This window comes from Ailuropoda melanoleuca, chromosome 2 (assembly GCF_002007445.2).
Source record: "Ailuropoda melanoleuca isolate Jingjing chromosome 2, ASM200744v2, whole genome shotgun sequence".
Lineage (NCBI taxonomy): Eukaryota > Metazoa > Chordata > Mammalia > Carnivora > Ursidae > Ailuropoda > Ailuropoda melanoleuca.
In genome coordinates, this window is record NC_048219.1 from 95,650,311 (window position 1) to 95,669,378 (window position 19,068).

At 37.4% G+C, this 19,068-nt stretch overlaps 1 protein-coding gene across 1 annotated transcript in view; it reads right to left on the bottom strand.

The window, feature by feature from the left end:
* The window catches only part of CNTNAP5 (contactin associated protein family member 5), an 820,239-nt gene that overhangs the window by 432,923 nt on the left and 368,248 nt on the right, over positions 1-19,068 (bottom strand). The window contains exons 5-6 of the mRNA XM_034654380.1: positions 18,466-18,669; positions 4,919-5,103 (exon numbers count right to left, since the gene is read on the bottom strand). Of these exons, the coding sequence (XP_034510271.1) occupies positions 4,919-5,103; positions 18,466-18,669 (389 nt within the window). The remainder of the gene's footprint in view (positions 1-4,918; positions 5,104-18,465; positions 18,670-19,068) is intronic.

Here is a 19,068-nt window from a genome sequence, read left to right on the forward strand (position 1 = left end):
TTATATATATATATATATATATATATATATATATAACTTCTGATGGACACCAAAGTTGGCCATCAACTGCTAACCTTTTATAATTACAGAAATAAACTTCCTTCATTTACTTAACACATAATTATGGACTGCACATTATGTACTAGACACATCCATAAAAAGAAATTAAAGTAAAAAAGAAAACATCAACCCTTACAATGAGCTTGAATTCTATGATTGGGGTGGGGATGAAGAGATAGACAATTAAAAATAAGTAAATTCAATAAGATTCTGAAGTGATAAGTGTTTTTGGAAAAGAACTATGAATAAACATAAATTAGAGGTTGTAATTTTAGCAGAAAATAAAAGAAATATCTTTTAAGTCATATATTCTTTCTATTGCCTCAATTTCTCCTTAAAATACTTCTACATGTAGAACAAAATTCAAAATATTTTTAAAAAGTTGCTAGTGAAAAATAAGGCTTCCCTCTTATTGAACCCATCCTCTTATTACCTGCCTTGTCCGTCCCTGTAGTCACTTCCAGGGATTTCTGTCTACATGCTGTCTGCTGTCAAGTCCATGTTTTCTTTCTAATCTTAAACACAGATATTCTTATACTGCAGTGCACATGGTTTTTCATTTCCTTTAACAATTTATATTACAAATGGTTCTACGTTAGGATATATAGGGCTGCCTCGTTCTTTCTAATGGCTGCATAATACTTCTATATGGCTTTGTCAAGCACACACACCAAATAAGGTGAGCCCAAAGCAAGACCTGAATGATCCCCCTGCAAAGGCAAAGGAACCACTTGTAGATTCAGATGGTTTGTGACTTACAGAGTCAACCAAGGCAAGAGTAGTCAAACACTGCTGTCCACCTGTCCCACACACCAAAAAATGATGCTAAGAAGGGGGGGGCGGGTATCAGATAACCACAATATAAGCTGGTGGGTTCCTTGTTGCTATAGATCTTATTCTAGTTATTTCAGTCACTAAGTAAGCAGTTGTATTATGTATGGCCAGTCCTTTAATTATGTCTGAGTTCTACGAGAAGTGTCTTTCAGCTATGCAACTCTTGATGACACAGCTCTATTCTGAGAGCACAGGGCAGAATACCTCGTGCCTTATCAGAACCTAGGAGGCAACAAGAAACTGCGTCATGACACCCTCCCATGGGGCAGGTGCCGTGAATGGGAAACAGCCTTGAAGCTGCTAATTGCAGGCTTCCAACCTCTGGTGTTTCAGGAAGATCATAAGGCATCCTGCCAAGACTCAGATCAGCTGTTGTGCAAAGCTTTGGTTGTGTGGACCACATAGATAGTGTGAGGTCACCAGGGCACACTGGCAGAGCTCTTTCCCTACGGAGCTTAGCATAATTTTTAATTAACCCCCTTTTGAAGGACTTTTGGGGAATTTCCAATCTTTTATTATTCCTAACATATGTCCCATTGCACATATTTACTTATGACTGTAGGGTAAACAGCTAGAAACAGAACTGTTGGATTGAAGGCCATGTGTTTACAATTTTGAAGACATTGCCCTTTTTGATATAATATTAATTACCATCCCACTAACAATGGATGCAATAGCTCTGTTCTCTCCATACCCTTATCGACATTATAACATTTTGAGTCTTTGCAATCTAAGTGAAAAATATCACTGTAGCATTCCTTTTCTTAATGAGTGCAGTCGAACATCTTTTCATATATTTGAGAGCAATTTGTATGTTTTACATATTCATTTTCTTTATTTCTCTGTTATCTATTAAGAATTATTTGTAGGAGATTTTTACTTATTAATTAAATTTTGAAGTACTTTTCTAAGTTATTGGGGTAGTGATATCACTATATATGTATTTTTATGGAAGGTTATGTGGAAATTTTTTTTTTATTTTATATGGATGTTTTTCATATATTTTATTTCCAGGTTTCTGAAATTTATGTCAGACTTGGAAGAACCTCCCACAATCCTTGATTAAAAAGTACTATCTCATATTTTCTTTAAAGTTTTGATAGAACTTACATTTGAAGATATATGTATACATATGCTTTTTAAATGCTTATAGGGATTAGTCTAATCTAGTTTTTTAAAATAAATATTCTTATTAAAATATATATTTTTTTATTTTGTAAAATGCCTTTTCAGTATTTATGATGTGGTAATATGTAAAATCATGTATTTTAAAAAATGTTTTTAATAGTTCTGGTGCTTGTAAAATAGCTATGTAAACAGGATCATTGAGCACTTCTGATAGGAAAAGAATTAATGGATTATCTGAATCTCAGAGAAATCGGCCCTTAACTAAGATTCTAAAAATATCTCTTTTCTAAAATCCTTCTGCTCTAGACCAGAAGTGAAGTGAATTGCTACAGTCTTTCTCACATGCGTTTGGAGAAAATCATATAGGCTGAGTGATGTGAACTAAGATGACATTCCAAAGAGGAGCAAAGGAACTACATTCTTTCTGCTTCTTTTTTTTATTTATTTATTTATTTATTTATTTATTTATTTATTTATTTATTGACAGAAGATTCCCAGCCCTAGGTGGGAAGAGAAACAAACAACTTAATATATCTTAGTGTAACAAAAGTCCTCAGGGGGTCTCATAGAAAGTCATGATGTCATTCATTGATATCCTTAAGTCTATGATGGAGGGATGAAAGCTACCAAATTTTCTTGCCAATTATTAGCTCATAATGCTGAAATTTTAAGAGGATCTTATATTTTCATAATATAATGAAACTTGGTATAAAATTTGAAAGGCATAGCTTTAGAGCAGCAGTGCTCTGACAATGGGTCATAGGAGCCCAAGGACCTGATTTTAGTTATCCTGCTAGCTGGTGGTATCCAGGGCACACATGGGCTCATACGGTCCCATGGCAGAAATCAAATCAATAACCTAGATTCTCATTAACAGACAACATTGTTACTAAATAATCTCTAGACTTAGATATTTTATTTCTCTTTATTCCTGCCAATGGGGTGCTATTACTGCTCCTGGGTAAATGAAGTTAAGAGTTTTCATTTCCCGGATTTCTACAACTAGTTAGTGATAAAGTGGCAATTAGAACACAAGACTTCTATTCTACTGCTCTTTCTTTTACATACAGTCTTTAAGGTGAATCTACAAAGACTGGAGAGCTCCAGTTCCAGAAACTTCTCCCAACACAGAATTCTCATGTTCTAGTACAGTCAATTTCTAATGTCACCATTAGAGTTAATCTGTCTCCTTATATGGTCATTGGGGCAAGCTGGCTGGGCACTCTGGCAGAGGCTTGAATTCTCTGAAACAGATTACTTCAAAGGAATTCTCTGAGATGTTTCTTTCTCAGTAGTTACTTTTTATAAGGCAACATGAAATTCAGGCATTTCCTGAAGAAATCTGTTCCAATTTCATAAACTGAGTGACGTCACTGGATTTCATTTCCCTCAAATGCTGACATTCACTTTAATGCCACTCAGCTGTGATCCCATAAACATTCTCTACACAGAAGAGATAGGTATACATAGGCTTGAAATTATCAGGCAATTGGGAGAATTTTAGAACCATCTCCGAGGCGGGTAGAGTTACAGACGATTTTATGTTTTCTGTTGTCCTCAAGTTCATAAAAGACATCTCTTTTAATATCATGTGTATTCTTTATTTTTTCTTTTTTCAATTACTTAAATCACTTTCAGTCACCTTAAATCACTTAAACTTGACAAAGAAAGATGATTGATATTCATAGATTTCCAGTTATCAGCAAATCAAAAAAAAAAATCTACCTGGTATCTTTCTGAGTCAGAGTGACAAATTCTTTTTTGAAGTTAATATGTGGCATATCTTATCAACAGTATGCTAAACTAAAGTTAGGATCAAAAGAGGAAATCTTTCCTATAGCTCATGATGGTGATTGATAAAAAGTATGCCAGACCCTAATTTTTCAATTATTCATCTCAACCCCCACTGTTCTAGTATGTAGCCCACTGGTGACTGGAATTGTCACCTAACAGAGCTTCCCACCATCTGTCCGGCAATCCCCTGCCTCCACCTTCCCACTAGTCTAAGCTACAGAGTAACTACTTTAAAATAGTACTTTTCAAACGGTAGGGTGTCCCCTGGAGGATTTCTAAAACAAAATTTTGAGCTCTTCTCCCAGAGTTTCTGATTCAGCAGGTCTGGGTGGGACCTAAGTATTTTCATTTTTAACAAATCCCCAAGGGATGCTAATTGGGCTGACTCCTGAAACAGACACTCAGAATTACTAGTCTAAACATAAAACTGGCCATGCCACAATCCTCCAAAAAGTTCTGTAAGTTTCTCCAACACAGGGACCCTGTCTCAGCCACCTCTGTATATTTATTGCCTAGAAAAAAGTCTGGTATATGACTGTCCACAGTCATTTGCAAGTTTGCATAGGAATGAAGGTTAAACATAAGTGCCTACAGTGTGGTTCTAAAACCACATTAGAAGGCAAGGCTGGCAGTAAGACTGACAAAACCTTTGGGTTTTGTTTCTCTCTCTTTTTTTCTTCAGGTATACTTGACATATAATATTATATTAGTATAATTTCTGTATTTTCCCAGCCAATCGAAATTGATTTTTGAAAAAAGAACAACTGAGTGTAACTACAAGACTACACAGTGATTCAGGAAGGCTACAGGCAATTTTTTTAAAAAATCTTTAATTTAAAAAAAAATTTTAAGTGAAAAAGGAGATTTTCTTATTTTAAAATGCACACAATTTGCTGATGTCCCACTGTTTCCAAGGCACTTCCCCCAACAAACACTGCTCAGATGCCCCCGTTGGACTCTTCCAAGGGCTTAGATAGAAGAGATGGGCCCGGGGTAAGACTTATTAGGGCCCCCCACCTTCTCTCGATTGCTCTTTTTTTTGCTGATTTTTTAACTAATGCTGAGCAAGGGGCCTGGGGACCTGCAGGGAGAGTCAACTCACCTCATAGTCGATGTCTAAGGCATCTGCCTCACCCTTGGTGCGGAAGTGCTGTGTGTGCTTGTCCACAGAGAAGTTCACCTGCTTGCCGACCCGCTCAATGAGGACCGAGTGCCAGTGCTGGTCATCCAGCAGACTGCCCAGGGTGGCCGAAGGTGGGCTGCTGCTGAGCCGAGGTTTGCTGTCATCTGTGAAGGGGAGAGGAAGACTGGATGGCATCCATGCCCAAGGGCAGCCTTGCATACTAGAATATTCTGCAAGCAAGGCCAGTTCCCTCCATCCTAAAGGTAAAGAATGACTTTCTCTCTCCAGGACCAGAACCTGTTGGGTTTGTAAAGGAATAACATGCTTTGCCCACAGATTCCAGAACCAAATTCTAGGTCAGCTGATATACACATCCCCTTCTGGATTGAAAGGACATGTTTTCAAAACATGAACAATTAAGTAATAAAAGGCACCATATCCTTATGGTCATCAATAATATTGAAAATGGAGTATCACGTTTAGAAATAATACACATTCTTTGTGTTTGAATGGCTCTTGAATGGAGAAAATGAATCCTGAATTATGCTTTGGAGGAAAAGTGAATTCTCGATCAGTAAAGGGAAGACAGCAGGCACCGAGTAGGTATGTCTGAAGGCAGAGGCAAAGGTGAAGAAATAATCATTTTAGCTGCCATGTTCAAGTGCCTACTATATGAACAGCACTTAAGTAGGAAGTTTATACCCTCCATTTTTAGTCCTCCAAGGGAAAATTATTATCATGAATAAGGAATCTGAGAATCGGTGAGTTTAAGCACGCATGGGGTGCAGCTACCATTCAAATCCAGGTCCACTCGATCGTTTTTACTCTGCCTGTGGCATAGGCCATATGCATTGATTCAGTCTAAACTCAGCTTGGGAGACACCCCTTAGGAGGCTGCAAAAGATTCAGATAGAGAGGTACATTTTTCTATCAAGTCAGGCTAGTTCTCCCTCCCCTCTGGCCCTCCTCCAATTTTACAGAAGTTCCTGCCAGTACCATTTTGTCAAAAAAGATTATAGCATCTCCCCCACTTCAGAATAGCTCAGACTTTAGCTAAATGAACAGTTAAATGCAATTAATTTATAAACTTCAAATTTTTGAATGTTTTATTGTTTGGTCCCCTTAGAAACTGAAAGCTAAATGTCTCCCTCTTCTCTCCTAAGATGTGCTTTACCAGAACAGCTGCAAGAGTCTGCTTAACAGCGTGGCATTAAGGGGGCAGGAGCTGCCATTTCCCCCATAGGCTGCTCACTCCCACCTCCATTATGGCCCTAAGGCTCTGCTTCCTGCACTGAACAACACTTGGTTGCTTCATATGGGGGTGGTGGTGGGCATCAAATTCATTGTAATTGAAAAATAATAAATGGTGCATTCATCACTGACTTTATTTCATAATTTGTTCATTATTTCTTCAACTTTTAAGTTCTCACAATTGGTCAAATTATGCTAATGATTAAAAGTTATTTCTTCTTTTTTCTTTCTTCTTCCCCCTTCCCTCTCTCCATCCCTTCCCTTCTTCCATGTCTTTCTTCCTTCTTTCCTTCCATAAAAAGGTACTGATATCTACCACTGCCTGCCACAGTGGCAGGTCATATATAAAGGAGATATAGAGTTAAAAGGAACACTCCCCTCCCTTAAAGTCTTAATGGAGTCTCTCAATAAGTAAACTGGTAGAAAGTGTGCTTGTGGCATATAGTGTTTAGAGCCAGGAGCCAAACAAATGCAAGGTAGGGAGCTGCGAAGCTCCCACAGGGCAGTGACAGGTCTGAGATTTGGCTAGAAGAAGGAGTACCACCACAGAGCCAGGTGAGGCATGTGCCAAGACTTGGGGGTACAAGGAAACATGGTGCGGGAGTCCATGCAGCAGTACCATGGTCATACCAGTCTGGCTTATATCATCCAGGACTAGTGCACTAGTGTGCGAGGCAACTATACATTTTATTTAACTTTAAGGAATGGGCGTCTGTCTGGTGAATTAGTAAATCAGAGATTACTAACTCAAATTAACATTTAAGAAATGTATTAAGAACCCAAATCACACCGAGGATGAGAGGAGACAGTCTTTAACTTTTTTTGTTGTTTACTTCCTCTTATGTAAGAACGATTATTTTGGCAGCTGTATGAGAATTTGATTAGAAGGCAAGGCTGGCAGTAAGACTGACAACAGTCTAGTCGGGAGCCCCAGGGCCTTAGGTAAAGAGAGGGCAGGAAGGATGGATTTCCAAATGATAATAAGGTGGTGGCCTTTCTTGGATATTGTCACTTGGCTATTGGAGGGCAGGTGATAAAGGGAGACTCCCCTAAAGATGACCTCTAGGGTTTTGTTTTTTTTTTCCTTGAGGTCAGTGGAAAGTGGTACCAGTCATGAGACACACACAAGAGAAGAATACCTCCCTCTCTCTTTCTCTCCCTTTCTCTTCATACAACACACACACACACACACCCTTTACTTATAAAATAAAATTTGTCCAAGAGCTAATGAACTATTGAAGGAAACTTACTGTGTCTTACAAACAGTCAGTTCTAGGTAATAAGCCAAGTGAAATTAGTATTAGAGTGTTCACATTGATGTGTGCCTCAATTTTCTTCTTAAAAGGGAAAAAGACATTTAACAATTATTTCTTAACAATAAGTCAGAAAGAAGAAAAAAAGGAAAAGGAATCACATCCTTTCTCCCTACTTATTTATTCTATGTGTTGTTTTTGGTGAGTTTTAGTGATATACTGAGTAGTTTCAGAGAGCCAATGATAATGATTAAAACCAAATATTTAAATATTTTCTATGCTATTATTCCAGCTTCAAAAGATGAATTTAATTATAAGTGGTCAAAGTGACTATATTTTTTATTTAACTTTTTGCATATAGCAATGAATCTTCCTCCCATCCCTGCCTCCATATGCTAATCTTCCATACATCCACTATAGGTAATCACTGTTATTAATGGCCTGTTTCTCCTTACAGAAAAAAAAATTAGGTATATGCAAGCCGTGTGTGTGTGTGTATATATATGTATTTGTATATATATACTTTATATGTGCATATATACTTTTTATATATGCAATTTATAAATGCAAAATACATATGCCTTGTATATATGCATATATATGGCAATATATGCAAGACTATCTATATGCAAAGATATGTATTCTTTATTTCTCCTCATTTAATTTTTTACCCTAATGGTGAAATGCAATGCACATTTTTATGCACCTTTTCATTCTCACTTAATCTATCTCGGGAATTTTCTTACATCAGTATATAAAATGTCTCATTCTTTTTGGCAGCTGTATAGTATTTATTGAATGATTATGTCATATTAGCCAGTTTTCTATGGATAAATACTTAGGTATTCTATCTATCGTTGATACCTAATACTGCTGAAATACCTTGTGTGTAGCCATCATTTTGGATGTGTGCAAGGCTTTCGGCAGCATGCGTTCTTAGGTAAGGAACGAATGGTCAAAAGTTTTCACATTTGCAATTTTGCCAGGCGCTGCCAAATTGTCCTCTACAGAAGTTGTGCCTATTCAAACTCCTACGAGCAATTTATGAAGTGATTTTTCTCCACAGGCTTGTCAAGAAAATACGTTCAAGCTTTTGGAATTCTGCCTGTGTGATAGGCAAAAACAGTATATTTCTTAGGTTTTTTTAATATACATTTCTCTTAAAGTGAATGAGTTTGAAAATCTTTTCATTTTTATCTCCTTTTTTATGATTTATCTCCTCATATTTCTTGCCTATTTTTTCTGTCATTTTCTTATCGATTTCTATGTAGTCCATTTTCTGTAACATGAATTGTGCCAATATCTTTTTGCTGTTGTCTTTTGCTTTTGCCTTTTTTCTTTGTTTTTTTTTCTAATTTTTTATCACTCAGACCTTCTTTTACTGAAAAAGATATCATTTTCTTTTATGACTTATTTTATGCATTTATATTATAGTTCAACATGCTCTCCCTTTCTGAGATCATTAAAGATTTCTCCCATTTTCTTCCACTTCATTTCATTTGGATTTTATTCTGGTATATGACACAAGGTAGAGTTCTTCCCTTATTTTTTCTCTTTAAATGGCTAACTACATGTCCCAAGTTCATTGTTTTTAAATCCTTGGGTGATTTCTTTAAGTTAACCGGGTGTATAACTTTCAAATGTAATGAGAAACTACTAAATTGGGGGCGCCTGGGTGGCACAGCGGTTAAGCGTCTGCCTTCGGCTCAGGGCGTGATCCCGGCGTTATGGGATCGCCCCACATCAGGCTCCTCCGCTATGAGCCTGCTTCTTCCTCTCCCACTCCCCCTGCTTGTGTTCCCTCTCTCGCTGGCTGTCTCTATCTCTGTCAAATAAATAAATAAAAAAAAATCTTTAAAAAAAAAAAAAAAGAAACTACTGAATTGGATGAGCTGATTTGTTACATTGATCAGATCGGTTCTGCACACATGCATACTGGTATCTTTAAATCCTGAAACTTCAAGCTCTCAATTTCCAAGTTGACTGCTGCCCCCATATTCTACTTCCATTCACTGCCACCATTATCACCATACTCTTCATGCCTCAGAACATTTGGGCAGGAGGACGCAGAGGCAGCTTTCATAACCCCATCCACATCCTCATCAAGGCTAAAGTCGACCTTCCTCTCCCACAGTTTAATCTTGCCTCGGCAAGTTTGCTATTCCACCCAATAATCCCACTGTTAATTCTAAGATTCAGAGGAATAAAAGTGTGTATCTTCTTACATAAAAGGAAGCTACTTCCCTCTTACTGCGTCTAATGAAAACATGAGCCTTAATTAACACACTTATCTTCTCATGCAAAATAGGTTATGAAATTTTCATGAATATTTATGGAAATTTGTTGACCTTCCCTCAAAAATGAATTAATATTGTTCCTTCTTTACATTACTGACTTACTTAGCCAAGTCTTTTTTATTGCCCCAAAATAATGCAAAATAAAATCCTACCATTTTTTTAAAAAACATAAATCGATAAGTATTGAGGGACTAAAAAATGTTCATAACATTTTATCTAGTAACCAGCATTCTGGAAATCTCTTCCAAGAAAACAAACTGAAATATGGTGATTTTTTCCCCAAAATGTCTAATAATTAAAAATTGGAGGTAAAGTACAAACATTTGGAAAGAGAGAAAAGAATAAAATTCTGAATAAACAGGCAGAATCAGCAGATAGAATATTCCCTAGACATCTAAATAATATCTATAAAGTACTTATATTATTTCAAAAGTATACTCAGCAGCGACTTTCATTTTTTGATAAAATTAAAAAGTAACATCTAATAAAAGGGATATTCAATAGTTTACACTTTCCTGATTTAAAATATATAAAGGCAGGAGAGAAAAGTACATATAAAAACTAAATCACATCTTTGGAAAAGAAACAGGTAAGCACTATGTGAGAATAACCCAAAGAATGCATTTACTAAAATATTAACAGACGCTTTGATTTTCTTCTTTCTTTTTTGCTTTCGCTGTATTTATAGTGGACATAACTATCTTTCATAATGGGAAAAATAAATAAACTTCATTAAAAACAAATTCCTTATCCTGCGTAGCTGGTTCCCTGAAAACTAGATGTGAGAAATGTGTAAATGATGGACTCTCCCTTCCAGTACAAGTTACTTTTTAATTAACAACAACAACAAAAAAAAAAAAAACGGCAGATGTGAGTGAAATTACCCCATGGTAACACTAGAAATCTTGTATTAAAACAAACTGAGTGAAAATCAGTTTGCTTAAACAAGTAGGGAAACGGAATTTCTGAAATTAATCAAGATGTATGTCTTGAGTTGTATCTACAGTAGGGGTGTTACTATGAAGAAAGAAGAATGTTAGTTCTAGGAAATGTTCTATCTTACTAGAAATGTTCATTATCAGAAATTAAGAAACACTTAATTCTTGAGGGATTATCAAACTCTTTAATTGGAAATATATATCTCCAGCTTTACCTCAGTGGCAAGTGATGTTCAACTACTAGCTCTAACTAGTTTCCAATTTCTTAAGGCAAGATAAAATTTCCCATGAGCAACTGTAGAGGTCAAAGACAAAAATATGCAGAAGCTACCTTTTCAGTCAGGAACACATTATGGAAAAAAAACATTTTACTAATTGAATAAAAACTTGTTTTCATGTGGTTTGAGATATAGTTAAATTGAAACAATGTAAATACTGCTCAAGGCCCTAAAGCAAGTAACAATTTTTACTGGAAGCTTGAAATGTTTCCAAAATATTTCTAACTTAATTTTTCATTTTTCTCCCCCACCAAAACACTGTGGATAAGCATGTCAATTTCTTCACTCTTAAAACTAACATCTTCCGTCTAAGGGCATACATATCACAGTGTTTTCACCCAAAAGTCTTCTTTTTTTTTTTTTTTAAGATTTTATTTATTTATTCGATAGAAATAGAGACAGCCAGAGAGAGAGGGAACACAAGCAGGGGGAGTGGGAGAGGAAGAAGCAGGCTCATAGCGGAGGAGCCTGATGTGGGGCTCGATCCCGCAACGCCGGGATCACGCCCTGAGCCGAAGGCAGAAGCTTAACCGCTGTGCCACCCAGGCGCCCCTCACTCAAAAGTCTTCTTTGATTAGATCTTCTTGCTTGGTCTTATCTTAACACTTCAAACATGGATGTCACTTTAACTTTCACAATCTTCGAACTTCAGATAGCCTGAACAAAAGGGAATGGGAACTCTTGTTTAAGACTGTATTTCAGCAAAAAGTCACTTGTGGAAAGGGCTTCATTTACTATCAGTGAAATAGGTGGGCACTCGTATGGAAGTTCCCAATGCCTGCCCACATCTGACCTTCAGAACGGACCTTTCCACTTCTAATTTTTCAGATTATCAATATTGGTATTCACTTATATTAATAAGCTTCTCACATAAAGTGAGCACTTTATATATGTTGTTTCAATTCTTCCTGAACAAAACCCTGCAAAAAGTGCTATGTCAAAGAAGCCACATGACTTACTCAAGAACACAAAGAATTAGGGGGACAACCAAGCTCTATCTGACTCCAACATTAATATTCTCAACACTACCTTTTTGGGGAAAAATGATACTCCCACTCACCCTCATTTCTTACCTTCTGAACATTTGCATCCCACCATACACACATGGAAGTTATGTAGCTTAGATTAGCAGGAATGAAGAGTCCCAGGAAAGAATTTGATGGATGGAAAGCAGAAAGTTGTGGAAAAGAAAAATGGGGCAATGCTAAGGGGGAAGCACAGGCTATAGCATAAGAAGGCAAATTTCAACTCCATAGGTTATCCAGTATTGTAAAGACCCTTGCTTGGAAAGATGCAGGGCTAATGGATATTCTCCTGTGTGCCCAAGTGAGACTTTCTGAAAAAAAAATAAGAAACTAATTACAAGCAACATGATTCTAGTGGGTTTGACACTCAAACCAGAGCATATCTTTATGTATCACTAAAGCAATGAAACATAGATCTTTAGCTGTTAGGAAATCTCTAAATTTCATTCAATAAAACACTCTCCAGATTTAGGGTGTTTGCTAAAGTCCAGCCTCTAATTTGTNCCGAGCCAAAGGCAGACGCTCAACCGCTGTGCCACCCAGGAGCCCCCAAGTGAGACTTTCTGAAAAAAAAATAAGAAACTAATTACAAGCAACATGATTCTAGTGGGTTTGACACTCAAACCAGAGCATATCTTTATGTATCACTAAAGCAATGAAACATAGATCTTTAGCTGTTAGGAAATCTCTAAATTTCATTCAATAAAACACTCTCCAGATTTAGGGTGTTTGCTAAAGTCCAGCCTCTAATTTGTATCCATCTTCTGCGACTTCACTACCTTAAAAAAAATGCTATCTGAATACAGTTATGGTATATCGTTTTGGTCATATATAATCATGTACTTTAAATTAATATTACAAAATTAAAATGTAAATGGAAATAATTATTTTACTAGGTTGAGAACTCCCTGAAAATAGGGACTGATAAATACAACTTTTAACCATCTGTGGCTAGCTCAGCACCTGACTTAATGTACTTGTTCAACAAATTCCTATTACAGTAATGACAAAATTTATGAAAAATGGGGTGTACCTTGACCTTCTGACACTTTGAAACACCTGCATTCCTACACTTTTTATAATAAAATGTCAGGATAAGTCAGGGTTCATCCATAAAGCCTTTCTGGGCTCCTCCTCCCCACCCTGATCCCTCCATTGTCATAATTTAACCATGAACATGGACTTCATGATATTTAAACTGCAATTGTTTTATAAAGGCTTAGAACATTTTAATTATTAATGTCAGGACACTAGGGTAGGACTGGAGTGAGTTCCAACCTCAGGTCAACAATAATGGAATTATGAGATCTTGGGGAACTGACTGCACATCACTAACCATCAGTTCCTTCATCTGTAAAATGGGTTTGGATATAGTTTGTAGGACTGCCATGTGATTTTAAATGGAATACATATTTAATATATCTAGTATAGTGTTCAAGTGTAGGCTCTCAAAAAACAGCAACACTTAAAATATCTTCCATAGTATTCAGTACGAACTCAGAAACATATTAAACATTTTATAAATATGTGTGCATTGGCTTATTCAAATGTCTAGATTTCAAAAGAGCTAATGTAAATGTCCATTTGACTTTTCGGAGAATGTGCGGATCTTTCACCAATATCTTATGATATCACAATGAGTTGATTATTCATTCAACTACTTTGGCCTCTGCACCCTATGCTTGCCTCCCCATGGGCATTGCTGTGCATGTGTTTATGCTATTCCTAGATTCTCACCTTACTACAGCTGTACTCATTGCAATTGCACATTCTGCCTCAGTTCAAAGGCACTGAACTCTTGCAAGGATGCATGACCTACATGTACTATTGATGTCTTGCTTAGTTCTTACAACACTTTCTCAGTCATGTAATATCTGCTCTTTGATTCTCCCACCTGCATGTATGGGTTAGTGCCATTGGAATTCTGCAGAGGGCAGACGGCCCTAGGTCGTGTGAATGAGATGTGTACAAAGTGGGAAGAGGAACGACTGAAAGAAGAAATCTCTTCCCCATTAGTACTGCTAAGAAAAAAAAAAAATCATTGCTCTTCCCTAAGAAATTAATTAAATGGGAATGACCTAGGTCAATTTCACCATAGAACTGACCTGTCCAAGTCAGCCACAGTAGGGGTAATTGGCAATGAATCAGGCAGCAAAGAGCATCACTTAAAAAGAACCACAGCCAAAGTGGATCCAAAGGCCAGCCTTGGCAACTGGCCATGGTGCTGAACCCCTCCACTCCTATCCTGAATTGCTGAATTGTAAAGTCAGATTATATAAGGGATGCACACTGGAGAACTGTCGCTAAAAGATGCACGCTGAGGTGTCCATGGGATGTGGAAAGGGAAAAACTACCTCCTCATTGGCCTAGCACCATCCTTTAGCCCACTAACATGGATTCTCAGATTCTTCCTCCCTCCTTCCTTCGCTCTCCCTCCTCCTCCCCTTCCTCCCTCCCTTCCTCTCTCCCTCCCTCACTCTCTGCCTCCCTCTCCTTCTGCCTCTCTCCCTCTCCCTCTCTGAGGTCTCCCCTCCCTTCCCTCCCTTTCTCTCTCTTTCTGTCTTTCCCTCCCTCCTTCTTCCCTCCCTCCCTCTCTGCCTCTCTCTCCCCCTCCCTCCCCTCCTCTTCACATCCATGTCTTCCTCCCTTTTTTCCTTCCATTATTGAGTAACTTCTTGAAAAAAATTCAAAAAATTAAAAGATAAACACAAGCCAATCAGAGAAAGACAATTATCATACGATTTCACTCATACATGGAATTTAGGAAACAAAACAGATGAACATAGGGGAAGGGAAGGAAAAATAAAATAAGAGGAAATCCTAGAGGGAAACAAGCCATAATAGACTCTTAATTCTAGGAAACAGAGGGTTGCTGGAGGGGAGGTGGTGGGGGGATGGGGTAACTGGATGATGGGCATTAAGGAGGCACTTGATGTAATGAGCACAGGGTGTCATACACAACTGATGAATCACTAAACTCTTACCTCTGAAATTAATAATACACTATATGTTAATTAATTGATTTTAAATAAAATTTTTTAAGAAGATACACATGATCATGGATAATATGAGATCTTTCCATTTTGGAAGCTGTGTGGAAACATGGAAAGAACATGAATTTTGTATAATATGTAAAATTTCATGGAAATAATTAATAAAAACATTTGAAAAATATACAAAAATATTAATAGGAGAGATGACAAATTGTAGGATTTCAGGTGCCTTTTTTTCTTTTCCTTAAATATAATTACATTTTTTTCAGGTTTTCTAAAATTGACATATAGTTTATAATCTGAAGAACATAGTAAAAAGTGATTAGATATAACTACATTTTTTTTAAAAAGATTTTATTTATTTATTTGACAGAGAGAGAGAGACAGCCAGCGAGAGAGGGAACACAAGCAGGGGGAGTGAGAGAGGAAGAAGCAGGCCCATAGCAGAGGAGCCTGACGTGGGGCTCGATCCCATAACGCCGGGATCACGCCCTGAGCTGAAGGCAGACGCTTAACCGCTGTGCCACCCAGGCGCGCCTAGATATAACTACATTTTAATAGTGGCCATACGTAATAGCTAGCTGCGTAAATTGAAGACATGGTTTATCCTTTTTGAGCCTAATATTCCTTATAGGTAATTTGGGGCTAATATTTACTTAGCCAACTGGGCTGTTTTGAGGATTGGGTAGGATACTAGCACAATATGGGTATTCTGTAAATATCAGGGCCTCATCATAGGAGAGAGAGAGAGGCTCATGGGGAAGCCAGGAGCACAGTCTTGGGGATGAGCAAGCCAAAGTTAAATGTATATTATGTCAGGCCCTGATATTTGAGATGGAAACTCCTTTTTCCATTGTACTTATTTTACCTTGAGTACCTACATTAGGCAGGTGCTTTCCTAACTTCTGGAGCTACAGCAATGAACAAATTTTGTCTTTCCCTTGCACAACCTACATTACAGATTTTCTATTATGAGAAAATCAAAGCAACTATCATCCTCCTTTCTCCTTAACTTAGCGCTTTCAGAGATCTGCTGGCTATTTCTGAGGTATGAAGGGCTAAAGAACTGATATGTGGCAGCATCACTCTAGAGAAGAAAAGTGAAGATTTGTACTAATTTACAAGAAACCTAGGTGGCTGCTTCAAACAGGTAAGTACAGGGAACACTCAAATCCACAGGGTTTCACTTTCCAAGCAGATGAAAAAGATGAAAAAAATTCTCAATCTATGCTGAATACTAAAATAACATATTCTTAATACTGAATCATTCACTCAATGAGGTTTTATCACCACCATGATTACAAATACAGGGAACATGGAATCTGGGGTGAAAAAAGACTTTTCTTTTCCATGTATCACAGTAAGGAGCAGGTCCTAGTCATTTCATATACCATTTCTTTTCAGGAAGACTGGCATAGCACAGAGTACAGGACATTCAGATATTGTTTGTTGAATAAATGAGGAATATTAAGAGCTTCTCTTTTTGATACTTCATTATGTTTACTTACTGACATAGAATATTCACATATATTATTTTTGGTTTTCATGTCTATGCTCTGCAAGACAGTTATTCCTTAGCCCCAGATTATACATAAGTAAACAGAGTCTTCTGGGTTGTGCAACTTTCTCCATAACAAATAGCTAGCACATGCCTGCAATTAAAATAGACTTGTTGCATTACCACACCTGCACCTTTCCATCATGCAATACTGTGAGTGAGACTGGTTTACAACATTGGATTACGCATGTTGGAACAGAGTTTTGGAAGGGGAATGGCATATCTCATTGGGAATATAAATAGCTGTCACTGGCAGATACAGTGTTACTAGTAGAAGACACCTGCTCTGCTATTGACAAGTAACCGTAACCTCACTCACAAGGCACAATGCTCTCTGAGCCATATGCAGTTGAGGACTGCACTCCATTCATCCATATCCCCTTCCTGAAAATTAAAGACCAGCTAACGAACTGATGCATTTTTGCTGAATATTTGTCTGCTCGCCCTTCAGATAATTCATTGATAAGTTGCTTCTTTAGTTATGTTAATACAATTAGTTATGTTACTAGCAAATCCTCTTACTGCTCTCTTCTGGGTAAAATCTGCTTCTAAATATGCCTTTGGTGTATATTTAATCTAATGCATTAGATGTCAATTTTATAAATTAAACTTGGGATTCCAGATGTTCTCCCTGCCAATATTCACCATGGCGGCTAAGAAGAGACTCAGAAATGCCTCAAAATAGACTTATGTTGTTTGGCTTTTGAGGTGAGTCCACACTAAACTTCATTTTTATGTCTCTTCTTCTAATTGTGAAAATGTATTTATCTGAGGTTTTTCCCAGTTAAACTGGGAAAAAACTTAAACTTACAAACTCAGTTCTGCTATGATTGTCCTTCTTTACTTTGATAGCAAATACTTAGTGGCAATTCTCTTCCACAAGTACAATATTCACCCCTAATACTAACAAATATCAGTGAAAGGCAGGGAATCATTCTCATAAAGAATGGCACTTCCTTTTTATTCAACTTGGGTTCTCTCTCTCTCTCTTTTGTTTCTTTTTCTATGGAAGAACTTTTTGGTTTGCCTTTGCACCTTTGAGAATTCTGCTCCCTGCCTTCAGCACTTGGTTCACTCTTCCTTCAAAACTACCTTTGAGCATACAAAGGAGGCTGAGCCCTTCTCTCTCTTTCCCTGGGATAGGAAATTGATTACAAGGAAATTACAATGATGGCCTACCTGTGGTGAAGCAGGCCATGCTAGATGCCAATGCACAGGGGGAGGATGGTGTCCTAAATACACAGGAGGCAGGACTTTGTACTAATTTAGCTGGCATTTGGCAAGTCAGAGCTCCCCCTGGCACAGCCAGGGCACTTAAAGGAAACACTGTTTCCCTTACCAAGACATGGGAATGCCCAAAAACTTAGACTTTCCACTATACATATGACCCTCTCTCTCCTTAACCAAAATCATCATCATCATCATCGTAGTAATAATAGTAATAAACAAATAAAAACAAAACTAAATTAAAATGTCTCTTCTCCATTTTTCCCCTGGGACTGAACTTTCATGAATGTATCAATCAGAATAGATTGTGAGCAAGCTTCATTAAAATATGTGTGCATGTGTGTTAAACTTGCTCAAGTTAAATAGTATTAAAAGAGATAAACAGATAAATAAGTAGATAGATAAGTAGATAGATAAGTAAATATATATATATTTATATATAAGTATACATAAATAAATATATATGTATGAGCTTGTAGTGATCCCTACCTACCAATATTATCTTGTTTCAAAGAATGCTCTCTGTGGCTTAACTATTTCACAAAATGTTTATTTTTTCTTCCCCAATATGTAAAAGGGGAAAATGTCACTTAGATTGTATTCCAGTGACTTCCACCTGACATACAAGGGAAATAAGAAACTGTGGCCCACCACAGAATAGGGTTCCTGATAGCTCAACATGGAAAGGAAAAAAGCCTGACCCTACCCAAGTTGAGATGAAGGGCGAGCCTCCCCTTCTGGAGCTCCAGGGTGATGTGGTCTCCACGTTGACCTTCTCCATGGAACAGAACTCCATCTCCTTGCATGCTCTTGAACTTCAGAGAGATCACATCTTTGAGAGTACTCATCAGCTTCTGATTGAACCTATACAGAAGGGAGCTTCGGCCATCAAAGTCAGCAACATCTGATTCTGGGAACAGGGAGAGATAGAGAGAGAGAGATTAGTGCATATCTTCAAAATTGCTCTTTCTGCTTCTCATCTTAGTTGTTCTCCAATTTATAGGAATGTTCTTGACATTTGGAAGGTCCCATATCAACAGAAAGCATACAGAATAGACCCAACCTAATTAGACTCAGGGGGATTATTCATTCACAAGCAAGTATCACACACTGAGTCTAAGTGATCTGGTCATTAGCCTGGAAGTAAAACCCCTCATTAGTGATATGTCATATTTTGCTAGAGGGGACAGGGTAAGAATACCACAAGTACCTATGTCAGGCTCTATGGTGTCAGATGCCTAGTAGTAATAATCTGTCATGATTCATTGTCATTATTAATTTGCTTCTGATAGTTGGAGCCACTTGATCC